Raw genomic sequence first — 24,794 nt, 5'->3', positions numbered from 1 at the left:
TATGAAGGCCTTTTAAAATAAGAACCCCAAAACTTCATACTCTGGAGTAAACACTGTCTTCCACCAAAAGAACCAGGCTACAAAGATTACACAAGAGCAATTTTAGGTCATTATATTTTTCCTTCATTTGGAGAGTTAATTTAATGCAATATCCATCTGAACTCCAAACGCTAACGCTAGAGTAGAAAAAGAACATAAGGGTTTCATGGCCAGGCTTAGTGGCTCACACCCCGTAATCCTAGTACTTTTGGAGGCAGAGGCAGGTGGATCACTTGAGGTCAGGAGTTTGAGACCAGCTGGTCAATATGGTGAAACCCCGTCTCTACTAAAAATACAAGAAAATTAGCCAGGCATGGTGGCAGACACCTGTAATCCCAGCTACTCAGAAGGCTGAGGCAGGAAGAATCACTTGAACCCAGAAGGCAGTGATTGCAGTGAGCCAAGATCGCACCACGGCACTCTAGCATGGGTGACAGAGCAAGACTCCAACTTGGGGGTGGGGTGGGGGGAAGAATATAAAGGTTTCTGCCTTACTGTCTTCAGATCAATAAGCAAATTTCCAAAACAAGGATAGTAGTAGTTGTGGCAAATAACACTACATCCAACTCATTAATAAAATTTTTTTTATTAAAAATACTTGTAAGAGCTTAAAATTCATTACGATTTTCCTTCTTTAGCAAAGTCTGATTTTAAAACTTATAAACTGAACCTAAAAATTATATTTAAGAACAAAATAATAAAGGAGCCAACACATGTTTCAATAAGGCAATGTCAATTGAGCAACAAGAATTTTCTTTTTCTCAAAATAGACTGGAAGCTCCATGGAATCTCTCAGTTCCTGCTATAAGTTCACAGATATATTATATAATATTTGTTAGTAGTAAGTGTTACCGATGTTTCCTAATGCTGAAACATGATTCTTCTTCCCCAGCAACTAGTGAACACCAAATCTAGGACGGTCCCTAAAACTTAAAAGGCAATTTACAGTGATGACAGTTTCCCAATGACAAGGAGATGGCTGAAGCAATAATACTGAGAAAAGTTTTCAAATACTAACACATTACAGATTAGATAAGAGAACGAGTACAGAATGTGATTTTATAACCACACATACAGATTACATAATCATATTCCTATGAATTACTTGAACCAGCCAAGAAAAGAAGTCACAAAATGCCTTTGCTAATGAGCCTTGGAAAGGGCTTTGGATAGTTCTGCTTGGAAACAAAAGACAGTTTCTTGAACATAAAATAATCAGATGCTCTCTCCTCAGAGAAGGAGTCAGCCAACTTTTTCCATAAAAGACCAGGTAGTAAATAATTTAGGCTTTGCAGCCATGTGGCCGCAGTTCCAACTACTCATCTCTGCTGTGGTAGCACAAAAGCAGCCACAGACAGCACATGAATGATGGGCCCAGGTGTGTTCCAACGAAACTTGACTTACAAAAAGAGGAAACAAGGTAGATCAGGCCCATGAGTCACTGTTTGCCAAACCCTGCCTGAGAGGATCATCTTGAGTATCATGGCAATAAAATGCTCTACTTATGCTTATCTTGTATTTTTAAAAAATACACATTTAAAATATTTGCAGCCAATCAGAAGTTGGGAAGGAAGGTGGAATGCTGGATAAAAGAGTCACAGTTCAAGGAGCTCTCGAGCTGAAGAGAGGGACTCAAAAGTAGTGCCGTTAGGATTTGCCTAGGATAAGCAATCTACAGGATGCTGAAAGGCAACTGCCCAGGTGTGCAAGATGTCTCGAGAACAGGTCATGTGAATTTCATACTGGGCTCAAAGCTCCTAAAATGTTCTATTAACTGAAAGTTTAACATAAGTCAATGGAGCCACAAATTGGTCCTGTAACATACACAGGTTACACATACCACCTGAATTCAAACAAGGTAAGCACTCGACTGCATCCCCCATCAGATCAGAGCTTACCTCAACAGCACGGTTACCACATTTTAAAAGAGTCATTTAAACTGGGGTAAAGCAGGAATGTAACCAGAATGCTAAAAAGGTTTAGGAGGAAGAAATAAAAAAAAAAAACTACATGTTTCATGTGAGTGGGGAGGAAGAGAACATTTAGTGGAAACATGAAAGCTGTCTTTAAATATTTAAATGGGTACTGCATGAGAGAAGAAAAAAAAATTATTCTGATTTGCTTAAAGGGAGCAAAGCCAGGTTTGATGGGTAGAAGCTGTAGAGCAGCAGATTTGGGTTTCTTATCAAAGGGACTCAAGAGAACTATAATGAAACAGGCTGCCTGGCAAGGTGGTGACCTCCAGCTCCCTCCACATAACCAAGCAGAAGCTAGAGGACCAATGACCAGGAATACCCTCTCACATATGCCTGCACTGGGAGAGCGCTAGCCAAGAGGACAGCAGAGGTCCTCATCCACCTCCATCAATCTGGGATTCTAAATGAGCTAGGAGATGCAGAAGTACAAACTACGTTTCCATGCTGTAGCTTTGAGAATCAAGCTACAACGGCAAACTAGAGAATCCATTAGAACTTCACGATTCAAAGTAAAAGGGCAGGATTATTATATAACAGTGTGGAGGATTAAAATGTTTCCCACCATTACTCAAGTCTGAAATCCTTTTTCATCAGACATTCGGATGTAAGGATCTTAAATGTATAAAAAGGAAAGGAAAATTATGTTATCTTAATCTATCCTCCAAGCTAGAGCTAAAAAATCTGTTGAGAATAACAGCCAACCTGCAGAGAATCTGACTCCGCTGTGGGGAGGGACCACTCCAACAACCTCACATTCCCCCACACTGGAGATCAAAGTCTAAGTTCTGATGTTGTCAATTCTAAAGACAACAGGACTTAGGGCTATAACCCCACACTCAGTAAAAACGCAACAAAGGTATACCTACATCCTATGATATCTTTAGTAACCATTTTCTAAAGTCTCAGTCTAGGTAAAACTGAATAAATCAGTATAGCTACTAAATCACGCCTTTCTAATTACTCAGTACTAACAAGGATAGGCTGAATATAGTGAAACAGAAGGAATTTTACATCTGTTCCCCGAACACTCATTATTTTAAGACTGGATTCCAAGTGTTTTTGACCCCAGAGGAATGCATAATCTGAGAACAAAGGAATATTTCCCCTATTTTCTCCCATGATCTTCCAGATACTTCCCATTTCATTAAACTAAAGGGAAAATTCTATTTTCCAATTCTAATGTCAAGAATAGCAGCAAAGAAACCATTCAGCAAAAACACAGTTCTTATTTTTCCTTGAAACAGAATCTTAAACAGTGCCTAGAAACTTGATTGATAGATAGATAGATAGATAGATAGATAGATAGATAGATACATCAAGATACATCAAGATAGATCTAAACATAAAGGAATCTTTTTCCCAAAATGATCTGTTGGGAAAAAAAAAAAAAAACTTGCCTCGTGTAAGAGTTCTTAAGAGTCTTCTAAAGGAGTGGACTTTCCCATTATTTTGGTCAACAACTGTTTGAGGAATCTTAGCCTAAAACAGCCCTAATCATTTAGTTTCAGATACTTAGAGATTACAAACAGGACTAAGTTACAAAAACAAGGGAAGCTAAGAAATTTAAGATATTTAGTTACAATTCCAGAGATGACTTCAAACTTTTGTATTCAGTAATTTTATAAAGCTCACTTTAAAAGGAATAAGATCAGTAGTTACATTAAGCAAATCATAGCCTAGGCAACAAGGCATAAACCCCATCTCTATAAAGAATACAAAAAATTAGCCAGGCGGGGTGTCATGCATCTCTAGTCTCAGCTAGCCAGGAGGCTGAGGTGGGAGGCTAGCTTGAGGCCGGGAGGTTGAGGCTGCAGGGAGCAGTGACTACCCCACTGCACTCCAGCCTGGGCAACAGAGTTAGACCCTGTCTACCACCTCCCCCCACCAAAAAAAAAAAGAAGAAAAGAAATCATGAAAACACATCCCAGAGTTCAGTTTTTGGTGTGTTTTTTTGTTGTTGTTTGTTTTAAGAGACAAGGGTCTCACTCTGTCACCCACACTTGGAGTGCAATGGTGTGATCACAGATCACTACAGCCTCAAAATCGTGGTCTCAAACAATCCTCCTGCCTCAGCCTCCTGAGTAGCTGTAATTACAGATTCAAGCCACTGTGCTAGGTTCAGGAATAAGTTTTTTAAAGAGACTATCCAAATGGGCTGCTAACATGTACTTTTGACTTGAGATAAAATTTACAGTAAAAGCATCAGAAAGATTTTAAAAGATGCTATATAGCTCAAAGAACTCAGGCAGATGTGGCCATCAATGCTCTGGAAAGCTGTACTGAAAAATCAGAATGTATCCATGACGAATATACTAATCTCAAAGGTGCAAGAGTTGAGACAAATTTTTTTATTAAATAAGTGGGGAAAATATTTCTAAAATATATGCGGATTTTGCCTATTTAATTTTAAATGTGGACACATATTTAATCAAGTAAATGATGAAGGCAGATATCTGATTATCTAGCAGATGTACATATGCATACCTAAAAGTATACATGTTCAAGTTGTCTAAAATAATTGTATTATGTTTAATCTTCTGGGAAAATAATGTTGTCTTACAATCATGTACATAAATGAACATCAGTCCTTTTGGGTTGCCCAGCACTTGAAACTCCTTCCTATGTTTGAGGAATTCTCCTTCCCATTGAAGCAAAGCCCACCTCCCACCATAAAAGCTAAAAATGACAGACACTGGTTTGCAGTAAGGTAATGACACCTGGCTAGGGTTCCACTAATGAGATGCGCCCATCCAAGACTTTGATTCAGAAGCTAATGCTTTAAAAAAAACGGCGACCAAAGAGATTCTAGCGAGGTGGCAGCAACTAGTCTAATTTCCAGAGGCAGCAGTTCTTCCAACAGCCACTGGGCAGTGGGGCTCTTGGTGCAAACTGTGGTGTCCACATCCAGTGGCAATAGAGGTGTCTGCTCTAAGCCCAGCTCTGTGGTACAACCTGGACATCATTCCCAGTCCCTCACATCTTTTAAAGATACTACAAGACACCCAATACCCTTTAATGAATTTCCTTTATGTTCAAATTAGCTAGTGCTTGCAACTGAGAATCCAGACTAATAAAGGATTAATATTTTTAAGAATTTCAGAACCTTATAAACAATCTTGCCAAAATGCTTTCATACTATCTTTTCTCTGTACTCCTAACACAAGAGTTCCCCTAATTAAACCACCTCATTATCAATTGATTACATCACTCTCCCTCCACACTCACCCTTTGGTACCTCTTTCTCCATCTATCCAGCCTCCCCGTACTATACCTTCCCCATCAATCTAGGCTCAAGTTTTAATAGAAAGATTAAGATGGCCAGTAAACTTCCCCCACTTTAATACTTGACATAAGAGAAAGTACAAGAGTCAAAAGACCAATGTTGACAAAAAGTGAAAAAGTTTCACAATCAATTTTGCTATAACAGCCCTTCAGCAGGGAAAAATAGGAGGCCAACGTGTTTTCATTTTGGCTCTGCCCTAACTAGTCCTATTTTTAGATCACAGAAAATAACAATTTCCTTTTGTTACCTGAATATTCTCAACTCTAAGGCAGGAATAATACTTTCTCCCTACCTAAAACAATTTAAAAAAAAAAAAAAGGCACATCATACTTGAAGCAATTTTAACTTCCCAACAAATCCCAGTATGATATTTTCTTTTCAAGCACAGCTCAAGTTAATCGAATTTTCCCAGTAGAGAAAATAATGTAAAAATGAAATTCAATTTTATGATGGTAATAGCTCAAACTCATTAGCTAAGTACTAGCTAACTTAGTACTTAGATTTAATGAACCCATGCGCAAAGCTCTAACTGGGACATAGGTGCTCAGGTGCTATAAATTAATTCCACAGGTTTTAAACTTGAAAATCAGGAGCCAATTAATAGGAAATGGCTGTTGAATGCCTGATTCAGACTAAAGAAGACTCGCATAATGAGCTACAAACTATATATCCCAAATTGACTAGTTCCATTATCACACTTCTGCTTTCATACAGATAATCCAAGAATAAAATGTCCCCAGTAAGAATTTCATCAACTTTCAATCCTGAACTGTGAAAAACTTGAAACCTAGTCCTATTAAATAAGAGGATTAAGGCTGAAATTCTAACAACTTCTGGTCTCTGATTTAATTCCCTGAATATCTGCCTATGAGCTAGCTGTCTCAAAAAAAAAAAAAAAAAAAATTAGGTCAACATATCACCAAAGTCTACGATTCTCTTAGTATCTATGTTCTAAGAACAAGTATGTTAGAGTGTGTTTGCCTCCCACAAAAGAAAAGCTTAGCATCCATTCTGAAGGACATTGACTGAAAAAAGAAAGCAGAAATTGTATTCAGATTATTTAAATCAAACACAATCTACCTGTAAAGATTTGTTTTTAAGTACGCTTAGGAAAAAACAAGAATCATAAAACAAAAGCTACTGAGTATTTAAGGAATGAGTCTGCCTAATAAGGACATGCAGATACTGAAACTCGATCTTCCTTCCCTCTGTGCATAAGGGACAGTAAGAACCTCCCTTCAATATTTTAAACAAAATAAATACTTGGGAAGAATATTATGAGAGGAAATAAAAATCGCATAGAAATGAAAGTTTCATGAGGCAGAATTTTGATTTTTTTTAGTTTTATATAAGAGAAAATTTTAGTTTCTGAAGTGAATGGTATGACTCAGTGGCACAGTCAGAAATGGAACTTCGTGCATACTAAGGCAATAAACTGTTGAACCAAGAAAATTAAATAGGCCAGGTGCAGTGGCTCATTCCTGTAGTCCCAGCACTTTGGGAGGCCATGGCAGGCAGATCACCTGAGGTCAGGAGTTCAAGACCAGCCTGGCCAAAATGATGAAACCCTGTCTCTACTAAAAATACAAAATTTAGCCGGGCATGCTGGCACATGCCTGTAAACGCCGCTACTCAGGGAGACTGAGGCAGGAAAATCTCTGGAACCCAGGAGGCGGAGGTTGCAGTGAGCCAAGATCCTGCCACTGCACTCCAGCCTGGGCAACAGATCAAGACTTAAGGAAAGGAAAAGGAAAAAGAAAAAGGAAAAGGAAAAAAACAATTTGAGAGAAGAAAAGAAACATTCAGAAAAGAATGGCTTTGATCAATGACAAAAGCTTTTCTTTCCAGCCCATCTGTGATGCCCAGGGTAAGAGAAAAAAGTGGCAGTCAACAGTAAAAAAAAGGAGGGGTGCGGGGTTGAGAGACTCTTGGGAACTCATTCTCTACCAGGTGGCCACTAGCTGAGCACTCTGGACAAGGGTTTCCTCATTGTATCCTCAGGTGTGAGAACACGGTAGCTCATAGTAAGCAATCAAAATACGTTTGTAAATGAAGTGGGATTCTCCTATAAATTTAGATAATTTAAAGAACAGCATTTCTACACAAAAGCAACATTTTCTGCTTATAGTGATAAAAGGAACCTATGAATGACAATGCTAAGTACCCTGAATCTTTTGTTCAAAACAGTTCATTTTTGTTAGTCCAGGTCCTCTACGAAGAGACACCAAGACAGGATGAGACACACAAGAAATTTATTAGGGGAAACATCTGTGAGAGAAAATGGGGAAGGGGCCAGGAAAGACTGGAGGGGCCGTCAGACAGTGATGCAGGTCTGACCCCGGGGAAGGAGATAGGGAAGGAAAGCGTGGGTGGGGGTGTGTGGGGGTGTGTGTGGGGGTGTGTGTGTGTTAGGCTGCAGTGCTGTTCTGGGGAAAGTCTGACAAGGCTGCCATTAGAAGGCTTGGGACATTCAAACAAGTTGAAACTTAATCCCCAATCTGGCATTTTTGAGAGGTGGGGCCTTAAAAGATGAATGGATTCATCCACTGATGAATTAATGGGTTAATGAATTTTATTAATTTTTTTGAGATGGGGTCTCTCACTCTGTCACCCAGACTCAAGTGCAGTGGCACAATAATGGCTCTCTGCAGCCTCAACCTCCCAGGCTCAAGCGATCCTCCTACCTCAATCTCCCAAGTAGCTGGGCCTACAGGTGCGTGCCACCACTACACCTGGCTTCCCCCTGCCCCCACAGAAACAGGGTCTCATTATGTTGCCCAGACTGGTCTTAAATTCCTGGGCTCAAGCAGTGCTCGTGCCTCACCTCCCAAAGTGCTGGGATTACAGGTGTAAGCCACCATTCCCAGCCTAATGAGTTAATAGATTAATGGGTTATCACAGGAGTGGACTGGTGGCTTTACAGAAAGAAAAACAAAGAGAGACCTGAGTCCCCCAACCTTGGACTTCTCAGCTTCCATAACTGTAAGAAACAAACTCCTTTTATTTACCTAGTTTCAGGTATTATGTTATAAGCAACAGAAAACAGACAGGCAGAACGTGGGAGGCGTGGCTTTCACACTAACACCCACAGAGCGGCTGGGCCTGATGATAGTCAATGTCACTCCTCCTCCCTCTATCTGACAGGTGCCCATGGCTGCCACAGCTTCAAGACCGTATTTTCCCACTACACTGGCATTTTCTTGAATCTCTAACACAATTCCCACCACCAACTTAATATATACATCATTGAATCTAATCACCAACTGTAAAACACTCCATTATTTTATATCCTACCATAAAAAATCCTGCTAATCTTGAAATAATAGCATAACACTTAGCACTTTTATACATACTGAAAAAGCTCTTTGAAAGGTATGTTTTCATCATGTGTCCCTCTTGTGCATAAAGAAGTAAGCAAACTACATTTATTATTTCTAAAGCTTCTTCAGAGTCCAACTCCTCTGAATGACTTTTCATCTCAGTCATCAAAATCTCGTTTTCCCCACATGTATTAGTCTGTTTTCACACTACTGTGAAGTTACTACTTGAGACTGGGTAATTTATAAACAAGAGGTTTGATTGACTCACAGTTCCACATGGCTGCAGAGGCCTCAGGAAACTTACAATCATGGCACAAGGTGAAAGGGAAGCAGGGCATATCTTACATGGTGGCAGGAGAGAAACCAAGTTCAGTGGAAAATGCCACTTTTAAACCATTAGCTCTCACAAGAACTCCCTCACAATAACAAGAACAGTATGGGGAAAACTGTCCCTATGACCCAGTCACCTCCTACCAGGTCCCTCCCGCAACACACAGGGATTACAATTCAAGGTGAGATTTGGGTGGGGACACAGAGCCAAACTGTATCACCACACATATTTTCCTCTGTGCAACTGAGAACACTGGAGATGCATTATTTCTTCAAGGGGTGCTCTTAAGGAGCTCCATTCTTGTATTCAGGATTTTCTTCCAAGATGACAGCAGGCACCCACTCTTTGGATACTGATACCAGCACTTCCTTGACCTAAGCAGGTCTCAATGGAAGGTTTTCAAAACAACCACCAGGATTCATATTTCTGCCTTAAGTGGTCGGTGGACTGAAATACTAAAGAGCTACGTTTGTCCAAAGAGTAAAAGAGAAGTAACCTCATGTCCCTTTCATGACTGCTGCCTGGTGGACAGCAACTATAAGATACATATCCATTTCACGAATATTCAAAGGTGGAAGGAAAAATATTATGTCTTACGAAGAGAAAAGGCCAAAGCATAATGTCTTTAGGATACCAGAAGATGTGAAAGATTCTACTTTCATCTCTGTCACGAACTTATTTAGTGATGTAAATCAAGTAACTCCACCCTCCACAATATTTTTTTTTTTTTTTTTTTTTTGACACGGAGCCTTGTTCTGTTGCCCAGGCTGGAGTGCAGTGGTGCGATCTCAGCAGCTCACTGCAACCTCCACCTCCTGGGTTCAAGGAATTCTCCTGCCTCAGCCTCCTGAGTAGCTAGGATTACAGGTCCCGCGACCACAATCGGCTGATTTTTGTATTTTTAGTAGAGACAGGGTTTCACCATGTTGGTCAGGATGGTCTTGAACTCCTGACCTCAAGATCCACCCGCCTGAGCCTCCCCAAAGTGCTGGGATTACAGGCGTGAGCTACCGCACCCAGACTCCTCTTTTTTAAAAAAATAAAATTAAGTGGTCAAATATAAGTTTCCCTAACTTCTTTGTTTTCAGAGCCAAGGCTACACCATCTAGTATTTTCATGACATGGTCTAGAGACTGATCATAGGTACCTTGGCTCATCCCAAAATATTTTCCTAGTGAAACAGTAGACTCAGCTGTACACATTCCCAACAATGGAATCACTCCTCTGGATTAGACAATTAAATGAACGGGCTAGTTAGATTCTAGGGTCCCTTGCGTGTGTGTGGGTGAATGGGTGTGTGTATGTTGGGGCAGTCAGGGGGGAGAAGAGTGCAGAGTTGGCTGATTCCTCAGAAGCACAGAATACACCCTAAGGATAAGAAATTCAGGAAATGTAAGTTTCAACAGGGAAGTAGCATCTGATGATGACAAGGCTGGAAGGCCACAGATGATAATGAGTCACCAACAGAGAGGACACTGAGTCACAGGGCAAGGACTTGCAGGAAAGGGGTCCAAGAAGGAGACAGGCCTCCGGCCTAAGACAATCTTCACTCATTTTAGAATTTTGATTTGAGTTATTCCTGACTGTAATCTCTATAGGATTCTGAGTCAGTAAATTAAACTCTCAAAAGGTACATTCCTGAAGAACAGGTTTTACAAAGACATCCCTATCTGACTAAATAATAGGCTTATGGGAAAAAGAGAATTGTAAGAAAAAGCAAGGCTGTCCAATTGTAAAGATCAGTTCCAAGGAGGAAAAAGTCTTCATAAAATTAGGTCACTGACAACTTTTAAACCAAACTGAGAAATGTTTTCACAAATAAGTTCAAGATGAATTTCCCCCACTCTGAATGTGCCTGCCAACAGAAATCCACAGAAACTGTAAAATAAATGATTAAAACAAGCTTCACATGCCATATAAAACATTATAAGTATAATAAGATGAAACTAAAGGCATAATCTTTTTAATGGCATCTAATGCCTTAGGTACTTATCATCCTATAGGAACTCACAAGCAATATTAAATACAAAGTAAGTAACACTAAAAATCCTACTAAACTTATTCCATTAACACAAACCAGCTATAGTCTCAAATCCTTTGGAAATGAGAAGTGAAAGCTTATGCTTTCGATCACTATTTTAACCTCCTGACAGGGACACAGTCATCACAAAACAATTTAGAGCGTTTCCAACTTCCAGACAGTCTAGCCCTAAGGAAAGGATTGCCAGCCAAGATTTCACTAGCACCCCAAGCCAGCAGCTGATTTCAGCCTGCTTAAGAATCACCTGGAGAGTTTCATGAAAGACCAGCTGACAGAACTCATCCCAGGGTTTCTGACTCAGTAGTTCTGGGGTGGGCCTGAGAATGTGCATTTCTAGTACGTTCCTAAAGTGATGCTGGACCAGGGACCATACTTTGACAAGAGCTCTAGGGCATACTAAAGAAAGAATAGCATATTTTCTCCTAAAATGTGGAATGCATTTAACTCATTTTAACCAATATATATTCTTTTAGTAATACTCTGAAACACTTTTAAAAAAATATTTAGGTAAGTGCAAAAGTTAATTGTGGTTTCAACCGTGTGCGGTGGCTCAGGTCTGTAATCCCGACACTTCGGGAGACCAAGTCGGGTAGATCACGTGAGGTCAGGAGTTCAAGACCAGCCTGACCAACATGGTGAAACCCCGTCTCTACAAAAACTACAAAAATTAGCCTGGTGTGGTGGCAAGTGCCTGTAGTCCCAGCTGCTCAAGAGGCTGAAGCAGGATAATCGCTTGAACATGAGAGGCAGAGGTTGCAGTGAGTCGAGATCCCATCACTGCACTTCAGCCTGGGAGACAGAGTCAGGCTCCCAAAAAAAAAAAAAAAAAAAAAAGGAATTGTGGTTTTGACCATTTTTTTAAAAATGGCAAAAACCGCAATTACTTTTGTACCAACCCAATTAATAGTTCGGAACAGAAATCCATGTCAGAAGTCCAAGAAGTTATGGAAGAGATTTGAGAGCATGAAAGGATGATGAGAAGCGGGTCTACTGAAGCAGAGGCCAGGGCTGACAGAGCAGGCATCACGTCTTGCCTGTGACCAACCATCTGAACTACTAACAAAAGTCTTTGGTAGGCAGCAGCTTAGTACCTTCCCTATGGGGGCAAAAGCTTAGGGCAGGTCACCCAGGAAGTGTTCCCTGGCCTGGTATTTTCACAAGGGTCAAGTCTGTGGTAGAGGAAAGCAACAGAGAAAAGGGTCTCCAAAGCCTGAAGAGTCTGCATAGGCAAAGGGCAGAGTGCGGCCGTGGACAAGATACTTCCGCACATCTGCTTAGCAGCCCAGTCTGCCCCCAGCACCCCCGGGATGAGAGAGAGGCGGAACAGCTCCATCTCAGGCACCTTTTGTGCATCATCGGGCAAGCTCCGCCTTCTCTCTCCCGGCACTCCTGCTTCCCCGCAAGCTTTCGTGAACCTCTGGGCCTCAACCAATTGCCCTTATTTGCCAGAATCCTGAAAAACTGAGCAACCATTTTAGCCAAGGGATGAAATTCAATGATCTGATAAAAGAATACATGTAAAGAAGTAAACGCAATATGAAGGGCTTTTAAAAGAACAACATAAACTACAGCACTATTTTAAAAGGCCTTAGATTCCTGGACAGCTGCCCACCTCAGATAAGTACAACATGTCCTGCCATGCCAGAGAGAACATCTCTGGAATTCTGGCAGCAACACACCACAACAGCCCTTTCCTCTGAGAACATGCACAGAAGTGAGTACAGCAGTTGCAGCCACTCACTGTATCAGATCCAGCTCCCCAGGTTGAGTTCTTCACCTCCACAGTGAAGGGTGGCAACATTATCAGCAAAAACTACCCACTCAAAAACACTGTCCTGGCCGGGTGCCGGTGGCTCACATCTGTAATCCCAGCACTTTCGGAAATAGAGGCCGGTGGATCACCTGAGGTCAGGAGTTTAAGACCAGCCTTCCCAACATGGCGAAACCTCATGTCTACTAAAAATAAAACAAATTGGCTGGGCGCGGTGGCTCACGCCTGTAATCCCAGCACTATGGGGGGGCCAAGGCAGAAAGATCACAAGGTCAGGAGATCGAGACCAACCTGGCTAACATGGTGAAACCCTGTCTCTACTAAAAGTACAAAAAATTGGCTGGATGTAGTGGCACGTGCATGTAGTCCCAGCTACTCAGGAGGCTGAGGAGGAATCGCTTGAACCTGGGAGGCGGAGGGTGCAGTGAGCTGAGATCCAGCCTGGGTGACAGAGCAAGGCTCTATCTCAAAAAAAAAAAAAAATACAAAATACAAAAAATTAGGTAGGCATGGTGGCAGGCGCCTGTAATCCCAGCTACTCGGGAGGCTGAGGCAGGAGAATCACTTGAACCTAGGAGCCAGAGGTTGCAGTGAGCCGAGATCACGCCACTGTACTCCAGCCTCGGCAATAAGAACGAAACTCCATCTCCAAAAAAAAAAAAAAAAACACTGTCTTGAAAAAGCCAATCTGACTTTTTAAAGGGTAGGGCGTGTATATTCATAGAAATTAGACTTCTTTGAGGGTGGAGGGAAACACTGACTTTTTTTTCTTAGACTGGCAATTGCTCTACTTCTCTCTCCAACAATTCATTTTAGTAGGAACAAAGCTGGACATTGTCGGGGGAGAAGGAAGGGGCTATGCAAACATAGCCTTCCCTGTTTTTGAAATTTCAACAGTTTCCCCTCAAGGAGGAAACTAGACATAGCTAAGAGTCATCCTTCAACTCAGCCCAGATATCACCTCTCCAAGATGCCTTCCCTGAATTCCTCAATCACTTGATTACCACGAAGCATGTTGGAAATTACATGCCTTCTTTCAGCCGTCTCCTCTAATGGATGACTCACTACTGAAGGGCAGGCCTTTATGTCTTTATCTTTATAGCATGTGGCACAGTGCTTGGCATGTGGCAGGCACACACTGTTTGTTGAACTGTATACCTAATACAGCCTATTTAGCTATAGAGATGAGGCGTATGAACATATGTATGAACTGGTGGCTCAAAACCAACAGGGATTGCTGAGCATCCACATAGATGACTTTATCCCTTAAACCTGAAGTCCCATCTTACCCTTAAGATTCAGAAAGTTTTAAAAAATATTTGGCATTACTGTTTGCCTTCTAAAATACAGATATAGTTTTAACATTTTAATGACTCAGTCTTAATTATGAATCTCCAATTATTAATATTATGCTGCACCATTATTCAATTTAGGATTTCAGAAAATACTAAACTAATTGCTTTTAAAGATTAAGGGGACTGGGTGCGGTGCCTCACGCCTATAATCCCAGCACTTTGGGAGGCTGAGGCAGGCAGATCACAAGGTGAAGAAATCGAGACCATCCTGGCCAACATGGTAAAACCCCATCTCTACTGAAAATACAAAAATGAGCTGGGCTTGGTGGTGCACACCTGTAGTCCCAGCTACTCGGGAGGCTGAGGCAGGAAAATCACTTGAACCGGGAAGGCGGAGGTTGCAGTGAGCTGAGATCGCACCACTGCACTCAGGCCTGGTGACACAGCAAGACTTGTCTCAAGAAAAAAAAAAAAAAATTAAGTGACCACTATTAAATCCTGGGAACCACTTTCAGACTATTGCTACCTCCATTTTACAGTCATTTTGCATTCCTTTCTTCATCTGTGGCTTTTAACATGCTGACGATTTGTAAAACTTTTAAGTTAAAACAATTTTTTAAGTAAAACAAGAGTCTTTCAAAGTTCTCAGAATGTACTGGCAACCATTTTAGCTGCTTAAAGACATTCCTTTTCTCCTTGTACCAGTGTCGGAGGTATGGGCTTGCTAAACTATACAAAGGCCCTCTGCTGTGTCTCCACCCCATGAACCCTTTCCTAACAACCACAAGCTTAGGGGCTGCCCACTCCATGTGAGTCACACTATCTTTGCTGGCATACTTTGTATATTGTTTTCTTTTCCCATTCCTTGTCTTGGGAAGCACTTAGTATAGGCTATTTTAATTAGCTCTTTACCACTTATTCTCCAGTATCACACTGGAAATTTCTTAAGGTATCTATTCTGACCCAAAAGTTTCAGGCAAATGTTTAGTAATGCATCAGTTATGTTTTAGTACGTATTCAAATGTATTTAAATAAACAAAGGTAGCCACAGTGATTCCACTTAAAAAAAAGTGATCAGTGACTATCAAGATGAGAAGTACCTAAATAATGTCAATATGGGTTAAGTGTCCAACTTTTCAACTTTTACTAATTTCATTATTCCAACTCACTGATAACTTAGGAAAGTACTATTTTAAAGGTTTCTGAGGCAAATATAAAAGGATCAGGAATTCTTATAAAGGGGAAAAAAAGCAGATGGGGAGAAGGGCCTATAAAGTGACTTGGAAATGTATCAATTAAATGTAATATGTTCGGATTCAGATTCAAACAGACCAACTGTTATTGGGGGTGGCAGTGGGGAAGGGAAAGAGACAGAATTTGAATGAGTATCAGGAAAACTTGAATATGACCTAATTTTTCATAAAATTAAGAAATTGCTGATTGTGATAAAGACACTGTGTTTTTTTTAAGTGTCCGCTTTTTGAGATATATACTGAAGTATTTGTGAATGAAACTGGGCTTTCTGTAAAAATAATGAGGATCGCAGGGGGCCAGGAGGAGTAAGGATCACAGGAGAAATGAGACTGGTCTAAGGCTGGGTGTTGAGTCCATGTAGTTTCATTGTATATTTCTCTCGACTTTGGTACATGTTTGAAATTTTCCAAGCTAAAAAAGAAGAAAGCATTCGGAGATGTCCTGTTAATTCCGTGGCTGGCCGTGGCTACCACCCATCCCAGCTTTGGACAGCGTCCTGCTTTCCAGCAGGTGTTTCTGTTCCCACAATGGGTTGTGTGTGACACACCACAGCACTCCTCTCTAAGGTTCATGGCCTTATACAGACACCACCCTATTCTCATTCCTACCCTGCACGGGAACCCAACCTCGCCTAACACAGAGACCCTATCAACCTCCATCACAGCTGGAGATTAAACCAGTCAGTTGGCTAACAACAGCTCTGCAAACCATGCTGTCTACTCCACACAGCCTGGAGCCAATACCATGTTCCCGTTTTTGGACCTCATCACTCCATTTCAAGGAACCTAAAACAGAAACAGAATACTGAGCCTGACAATGGTCACACACTATTTCTGTAGAGCTAAAATCCAGCACCACTCTGCTCGGAACTCTTCCTCCAGACACCAGGATGATGCCCTTTGTGCAGTACCCTACTGAAAAGGCAGTCAGCACCTCACCACTCCAGATATGCTGTGGTGCCGCCCCACCTGGCTCCTTGCCCTGTACTGTTTTGTAGCATTTTTCACTGCCTGCCAATGGATTACAGGTTTATTTCTACTTCACTACCCCTGCCTAGAATCCAACCTCCATGAAGACAGGGACTTTTGCTTTCTTTGCCTTTACCTATGTCCTGAGTTTCTCAACAGCAACTGAAACATAAAAAGAGATCAATAGGTATATGCTAAATGTTCAGGATGCCAGGAAAGTACAACTGTCAAAGAGGGTTAAGAACGAAAAACTGACACTCCTAACGTAAACTAAAAACACGTACCTCACCAGCCCACACATCTACTCCATGTACTAGAAAGGTGACATCACGACGCTATTTTTATTCACCATTTTATTTAGTCTTTCCTAAATAGCTGAAAAATTGATGACTACAGGATCACATGAATAATGATTGAATCTGTCAGTGTGTGCCAGAAAAACCTCATGGGACCACGGTGTCTTCACATACCCTCTACAGTATCTACATTATATACACACAAATTATCTCAAAATTTAGGAATGAGTGCAAATTACATTAGGGCTTTTGAGGACATATGCCTTGGTCACTTTTTTTTTTTTTTCTTGAGATGGAGTCTTGCTCTGTTGCCCAGGATGGAGTGCAGTGGCGCGATCTCAGCTCACTGCAACCTCCGCCTCCCGGGTTCAAGTGATTCTCCTGCCTCAGTTTCCCGAGTAGCTGGGATTACAGGTGCCCACCACCATGCCCAGCTAATTTTTGTAATTTTAGTAGAGATAGGGTTTCACCAGGTTGGCCAGGCTGGTCTCAAACTTCTGACCTCAGGTGATCCACCCACCCCAGCCTCCCAAAGTGCTGGGATTACAGGCGTCAGCCACCACGCCTGGCCCTCTGTTACTTTTTAAATCCAAATCAGTGTCCTCCTGCAGCCCTACCCAACATAAATACCCACCAGCCACCACCCAGGAAATTAGAGTGACACCTATGAAGCCAGTTGCAGTGACAGGGAGGGCAGTTTAGAGTGCCAGCTTCTTAACACAAACCAGCTCTACCTCCTAGATGCCATGTGATCTAGGGCAAGGTAAAGTGCCTCAGTTTCCTCACCCGTTAAATGGGGAACAATAGCAGAATCTATCTCATAGGGTTGATGTGAGAATTCAGTGACTTTGTATTAGGTAAATAGCTTAGAACAGCTCCTGGCTGATATGGTTTGGCTCTGTGTCCTCACCCAAATCTTACCTGAAAGTGTAAACTCCACAATCCCCACATGTCAAAGGCAGGACCAGGTGGAGGTAACTTGTGGTTTCCCCCATGCTGTTCTCATGATAGTGAGTTCCTGTGAGATCTGATGGTTTATAAGCATCTGGCATTTCCTGCGCCTGCACTCAGCCCATCCTGCCGCCTTGTGAAGAAGGTGCCTGCTTCTCCTTTGCCTTCCGCCATGATTCTAAGTTTCCCGAGGCCTCCCCAGCAATGCAGCACTGTGAGTCAATTAAAACTCTTTCCTTTATAAATTACCCAGTCTCAGGTATTTCTTCAAAGCAGTGTAAGAACAGACTAATACCCTGGCACACAGTCAAGGTAAACCAACTTAGCTAATATGTCCAGTATTATTTCTACCACATCTAAACCCACTCACACTGTAACATAATTCTAGACAGTACTTATTTTCAAGAATATAGAAAAAAGAATCTGTTTTTTTTTGTTTTTTTGTTTTTTTTTTTGAGACAGAGTCCCACTCTGTTGCTAAGGTTGGAGTGCAGTGGTGTACTCTTGGCTCACTGCAACCTCCACCTCCCAGCTTCAAGTGATTCTCCTGCCTCAGCCTCCCAAGTAGCTGGGATTACAGGTGCATGCCACCACACCCAGCTAATTTTTTTTGTATTTTTAGTAGAGACAGGGTTTCACCAAGTTGGCCAGACTGGTCTCAAACTCCTAACCTCCTAACCCACCTTGGCCTGCTGGGATTACAGGCATGGGCCACCTCGCCCAGCCTGAATCTGTATTTTTTTTAAGCCTGAAATAAATGGTGAGAATAGATAGTGTGTCATAACCTAGTAGCAATTCTGCTGTAAATCTGGTTTAATTAAAGAATATCATTAGGAAGGTAATGTAAGCTTTTCAGAAAAGCAGACAATTATTCAATAACTCCCAAATTCACAGCTGAGTGCATGTTAAATGAGATCATACACTTAAGGCACTCAGCACAGCACTGCATATGAAGAGCACTCCATGGGGGACAGTTTTTGTTTTCTTTTGAGACAGGGTCTTGCTCTGTCACCCAGGCTGGAGGGCAGTGGCACAATCTCAGCTCACTGCAACCTCAGCCTCCTGGCCTCAAGTGATCCTTCCACCTCAGCCTCCTGAGTAGCTGGGACCACGGGCATATGCCACCATATCTGGCTAGTTTTTTTTTTTTTTTTTTTTTTTTTTTTTTTTTTTTTGAGATGGGGTTTCATTCTTGTTGCCCAGGCTACAGTGCAAGGGTGCGATCTTGGCTCACCACAACATCTACCTACTGGGTTCAAGGTTCTCCTGCATCAGCCTCCTGAGTAGCTGGGATTACAGGCATGTGCCACAATGCCCAGCTAATTTTGTATTTTTTTTAGTAGATACGGGGTTTCTCTATGTTGGTCAGGCTGGTCTCAAACTCCCGACCTCAGGTGATCTGCCCACAGCAGCCTCCCTAAGTGCTGGGATTACAGGCATGAGTCACTGCACCCAGCCTAGTTTTTGTATTTTTATAGAGATGGGGTTTTACCATGTTGGCCAGGCTGGTGTCAAACTCCTGAGCTCGTGCAATCCACCCACCCAGTCTCTCAAAGGGCTGGAATTACAGGCATGACCCACCACGCCTGGCCAAGGGTAGTTCTTCTTATTCTTGTTATGATCATGAATCTTGATGCAAAGTGGGATCTCAAAGACCTCTAAGGCCCAGGTTCTCTCCCTTCCCACGCAGCCTAGAAATCTACAGGGGTATGAGTCAGGAACTAACATCGCCCAGCTGTCCTCTGCTTCTACGTAAGCTTTTCTGCTTTTATTCCCCTAATATATTAAGCTTCTGCATGAGAGTCTACATAAATGAAAGTGCTCTGCTGCAACAAAAAGCTAGAAAGCAGTGATGTAGTCCCACTGTCCACTTTACAGATGAAAAAGCAAGGCCTTGGTGGAGGTCCTGCAGCTTCCCCAAGTTCTGACCGTGGTTAGTCCCCTCATGGAACTAGAAATCAGAGCTCCTGAAACCTCATCTTTCCATTACAATGCACTACTGTACTCAGAGATAAATGCATCACAACTTCTACCAGAACCAGCTTCCAAAACCAGATTTTTCCCCCTTGAAATCTGACTTATTAATTTACACCCCTCTCAACTCACCATAATTTCTCTCTGTTCCTCCAGATTCTTCAAAAAATTTGAAAATTCACGTAAGGAAGCATCTGTAACAAGAAAGGAGTGATTATCTGGTGGCCATGACAAAGGAAAACAGACCAAAATCTCATGTTTATTTACCTATGCATCGTTCATCATCTGTCACAGCATCACCGATAAACTCAAACTTAAAGTCTCTGAGTGAATGAGCAAACTTCCGCTGTGCCACTGACAAACCTAGGAAGAAAAGTATAACGATGACTTGGGTTGTTTTAAGTCAAGCCATAAAAGAAATTTATTCCTCCTAAAGTTGGTAAAGCTGTAGAGCTATCCTCCACTCTATCTCTGAGAAGGCATAACCCAACTCCCTTGCCAAATGGCCCGCCATCTTCAACCTGGCATGCTCCGGGTAGCCTCTGCCTTCTAGTCTATACCCTGCCACAGAACAGACGCTGGAGGAATGTTTATTCCCTCCCCCACCTTCTTATTCCTCAGATCTGATTCTTTCACATTGTTCCCTAAAGTATTCTCCCTTTCTCTGCTCACTCCAGTCAGGACGTGCCCAATTCTAAAGTTCAGGCTGTGATTAGGAACACACACACCTGAGAATGGCTTGATGCGATCTGGATGCCTGCCATGGTTTCAAACATAAGGATCTCAAAAGCCCAAGGTCAGCCAACCAGCTGCTCTTAACCGACTGCCAAATAACCACTCCAGTCAGACAAACCCAGAAGATTCAAAAAGAATGTTCATAGAAAACAGCATCAGGGAGGTAACTGAAGGCCAAGAAGAAATGGTAGGAACAATTAATTCTGCAAAAGACCTACAGAGGTCCTCATCTTAATTGGAGATTAACAGAAGAGTGGAAAACTACTTCTAAAATAGGCTAACATTTATTTTACAGGCCTTGCACCATGCTAGGTGATATGCATATTTCATTTCATTCAAAAATTCTCAAGAGATATATAAAGATTATTATACCATTTTACAAAGAGGCCAAACCTCAAAGATGTTGAGTAATCTGCATAGGTTGGCATAGCTACAAACAATAGCAGCAAAGGCTTAACTATTCTTCAGAACCACTGGTCCAAAGGCCACAGCCTGACAAGTATACAATCCTGCCTCTGGTTTAAAGCACTTTCTAAGAAGGTGTTCACTGATTTCTGCACTTCACACAGCTCCTGTCTTCCTGTATGTCTCCTTCACACATTACTGTCATAATGAAGATGAGTCATATTATGGTAATACAATTGTTTAACAGACTATTTTTAGAGCAGTTTTAGGCTCACAGTAAAACTGAGCTGAAGATACAAAGATTCCCCAAATAGCCCCTGCTCTGCCACGTGCACAGCCTCTAACCCTTTTAACATTCCCCACTGTCAGTTTTTGAAACTTCATTTTTTCTCATGTTTATCGTGCTGTTCTCAATTTTTTAAAATAATATATAAACACTGAAAGACCTAAATATGAAAAGGCAAAACTGTAAAATGTTGGATCATACAGGATTGTAATTTCTTACACCTAAAGTATAGAAGAAAAGCACCAAGCATAAGGCGAAATGGGATGGATTGCAAGCATGGACCAATCCTCCAGCCCTCCTTGTAGGCACATCTCAATGCACTGCCATTGCAGTTCCTCCCATGGAAACTCATCTATTTCCCACCCCTTGAACCTGGGCTAGTCTTGTAGCCAATAGAATACAGAGAAAGTGACACTGTGCCAATTCAGAGCCTCCACCTCAAGGAATGTTACACACCTCTGCTCCACTCTCACGGAACCCTCAGTCCTCCATGAGAACAAGCCCAGGCTCGCCGGCTCACTGATGAATGACTCCTGGCTCAGTGGCCCCCTAGTTGCCGCAGCAGCCAGCCAGCCTACAGAGGCAGAGCTTCCCTATACATGCATGAGGCCGTTCAGAGGGACAGGTAACTGACCAGTGAGTAAAGCACACACTGAAATAAATGGCTGCTCTTTTAGTCATTTGGTTTGGGGGTGATTGAAAAGATAACTGATAAAGAAAAATAAAATTTGGTTGTGTTAAAATGTAAAATATGGCCAGTGTGGTAGTTCACACCTGTAATCCAAGCACTTTGGAAGGCCAAGGTGGGAAGATCACTTGAGGCCAGGAGTTTGAGACTAGCCTGGCCAACATGGTGAAACTGAAACCCTATCTCTACTAAAATTACAAAAATTAGCTGGGCATGGTCGTGCACGCCTTTAATACCAGCTACTTGGGAGGCTGAGGCATGAGAATCACTTGAACCCAGGAGGAGAAGATTGCAGTGAGCCAAGATGGTGCCACTGCACTCCAGCCTAGGCAACAGAGGAGACCCTGTCTCCAAAAAAAGAAAAAAACAACTGGCCAAGGTAGCCCACGCCTGTAACCCCAGCACTTTGGGAGGCTGAGGCAGGCAGATCACCTGGGGTTAGGAGGTGGAGACCAGCCTGGCCAACATGGTGAAACCCCATCTCTACTACAAATACAAAACTTAGCCAGGCGTGGTGGCGGATGCCTGCAGTCCCAGCTACTCGGGAGGCTGAGGCAGGAGAATGGCATGAACCCAGGAGGCGGAGGTTGCAGTGAGCCAAGATCACACCACTGCACTCCAGCCTGGATGACAGAGTGAGACTGTCTCAAAATAATAAAAGTAAGTAAATAAAATAACTTAGTTCCTAATATAAACCAGGTCAACATACAATTGTTCTCTAAGATCTAGACACACTGGCTGCTCTTGGTTCACACATACCAAACTCACTCCAGTCTGAAAACCCTTAACTTTCTGTTCCCTGAGCCCACATCATTACTGGCCCACTCCTCCAACACCACAGCTCAGCTCAGGAATCCTCCCCGCCTCAGCCTTCCTAGGATAGGGCCCAGTCCTAGGCACCGTGATCCTCTCCATTCTACTGCCATCTTACTTCCTTCACAGCACTTATTCACCCAAATTTATTTAGTCAATATTTGCACATTGTTACCTATCTTCCCACGCTGGAACTTCATTTCCCTGAAGCGACAGCTGTCAGTCTTGTGCTTCTCTATATCCCTGAAACAGCAGCCAAAACTGTAAATAAGATGTAATAGGCTGGGCAAAGTGGCTCATGCCTATAATCCCAGCACTCTGGGAGGCCAAGAAAGGCGTATCACCTGAGGTCAGGAGTTCACCTGAGGTCAGGAGTTCAAGACTAACCTGGCCAATATGCTGAAACTCCATCTCTACTAGAAATACAAAAATTAGCCAGGCGTGGTGGTGGGCACGTAATCCCAGCTACTACTTGTGCTAAGGCACAAGACTCGCTTGAACTCAGGAGGCGGAAGTTGTAGTGAGCTGAGATCACGCCACTGCACTCCAACCTCGGCTACAAGAGTGAAAGTCCATCTCAAAAGAATACAAAATAAAAAGATATAATAGGATGACTTTCTTTTTAAATTTATTTCGTTTACCTATTTCTGAATATTGATAGTTTGTGGATTTATGATTTTTAGTAGTATATATTATTCTATTTTGCTTTTTGCTTTGCCAGATCGCAATAGGAACTTGTTTATAAGTGTACATTTTCACAGAATATATACGAACATATTTACATTTACTTACCTATGTATTTTTTATATATTGCTATGAATAGACTGGCATAAACTATATATTCTTCCACTGGAGCTGTTCCATTATTTTATCCAAAATTACTAGATCAACGGCTACAGGTTATTTTAAAGATGATGTTTCTTATGGTCAGAATAGTAGGCTCTCTGGAAAGTCAAAACTTACATGCACCAATTTTTCCAACATTTCATGCCTAATTTCATTAGTTGAAAACGTTTGTAACAGATTAAATTGGGGCTTATTTGCATAACCAATCTGATGTATTTCCAATAGCATGCTTTACACCTGTGCTAAGAATTATAGTTATATCACTTCTTCATTTTAAAACATAAGCATTTGTGCTACTCATTTTCCCCTTCCTGGTGATCTCCTCCTAGGGTTACCAGAGTTTATTATGCAAAATTTCCACTGTTAAAAATCTGACCACACCATATTCTATTTCTTTGAATAATTATAAATGTAATTGCCTTTCCATTACTTTATGCATTTTAAATTTATTTTCCCATGCAGTTCATATTTTACAGGTGTCTTCTTCCTTTCAAAACAAAAGCATAAGGCAGTTTGCTAAACTTAATGCAGTTCATTAAATGTATTTTCTTTCCAATATCACTGCACATGAAACCCAAGCAGTTTCTCACTGATTAATGTAGTTACAAAGACCAGTAACATCTCTGCCTGAGTTAGACGCGGGGTGGGGAGAATAGAGAAAACTAACCAACTAACCTTTTTTTTTTTTTTTTTTAAAAAAAAGACGGAGTTTTACTCTTGTCACCCAGGCTGGAATGCAATGGGCGTGATCTCAGCTCACTGCAAACTCCGCCTCCCAGGTTCAGGTGATTCTCCTGCCTCAGCCTCCCAAGTAGCTGGGATTACAAGTATATGCCACCACGCCCGGCTAATTATTTTATTTTTTAGTAGAGATGGGGTTTCTCCCTGTTGGTCAGGCTGGTCTCGAACTCCCGACCTCAGCTGATCCTCCCACCTCAGCCTCCCAAAGTACTGGGACTACAAGTGTGAGCCACCACGCCCGGCCTAACCAACTAACCTTTACTGAGTGCCTGCTCTACGCTAATTGACTTACAAATATTATTTCAATTACTCTTAATATACCAGAAGGGTAGGTGTTGGTGTTATCTTTTAAAAAAAATAGGTTCAGAGATAGTTTAGTGACTCGATCAAGTCACAGACCTCTTTACACTGCTGATAATAAGTCCTGGAGGCAAAGGATCAACTCCCTGGTTTCTCAGACCCCCACCAATGTCCTTTCCATTACACTATTCAATCTTTCAAGAGATTTCACATTATTTTCAGGTCCTCTGCCCAGATCTCAACTGGTGTGAAACCGTCAGGCTCTCTAAAGGACCCTAGTGCAGAATTGTAAGTAAATGGAAAAATCATTTATTTGTACCTCCATGCCCCCTATTCTCTTCTGCCTAATTCCTGAGTATTGTGAATTAATACTGCTCTTGAGATACCCTCAAGGCTGCTATATATTGGTAGATAATGCCAAGTCTGACGGCACAAAAAGCACAGCTAACACAGAGGAATGAATGTGACTGGACCCTTCAAA

At 41.9% G+C, this 24,794-nt stretch overlaps 1 protein-coding gene across 4 annotated transcripts in view; it reads right to left on the bottom strand.

Moving 5' to 3' along the window:
* Window positions 1-24,794, bottom strand: part of ARHGAP10 (Rho GTPase activating protein 10) — a 335,394-nt gene that overhangs the window by 224,889 nt on the left and 85,711 nt on the right. For 3 of the 4 annotated variants that reach the window (XM_007999938.3, XM_073017668.1, XM_073017667.1), the window contains exons 2-3: window positions 19,767-19,862; window positions 19,632-19,693 (exon numbers count right to left, since the gene is read on the bottom strand). The exons of the other annotated variant lie outside the window; for it this stretch is intronic. In XM_007999938.3, coding sequence (XP_007998129.1) covers window positions 19,632-19,693; window positions 19,767-19,862 — 158 coding nt within the window. The remainder of the gene's footprint in view (window positions 1-19,631; window positions 19,694-19,766; window positions 19,863-24,794) is intronic. 4 annotated transcript variants of the gene reach the window in all.

This window comes from Chlorocebus sabaeus, chromosome 7, assembly GCF_047675955.1.
Source record: "Chlorocebus sabaeus isolate Y175 chromosome 7, mChlSab1.0.hap1, whole genome shotgun sequence".
Lineage (NCBI taxonomy): Eukaryota > Metazoa > Chordata > Mammalia > Primates > Cercopithecidae > Chlorocebus > Chlorocebus sabaeus.
This window is presented reverse-complemented; position numbering and strand designations above follow the sequence as displayed.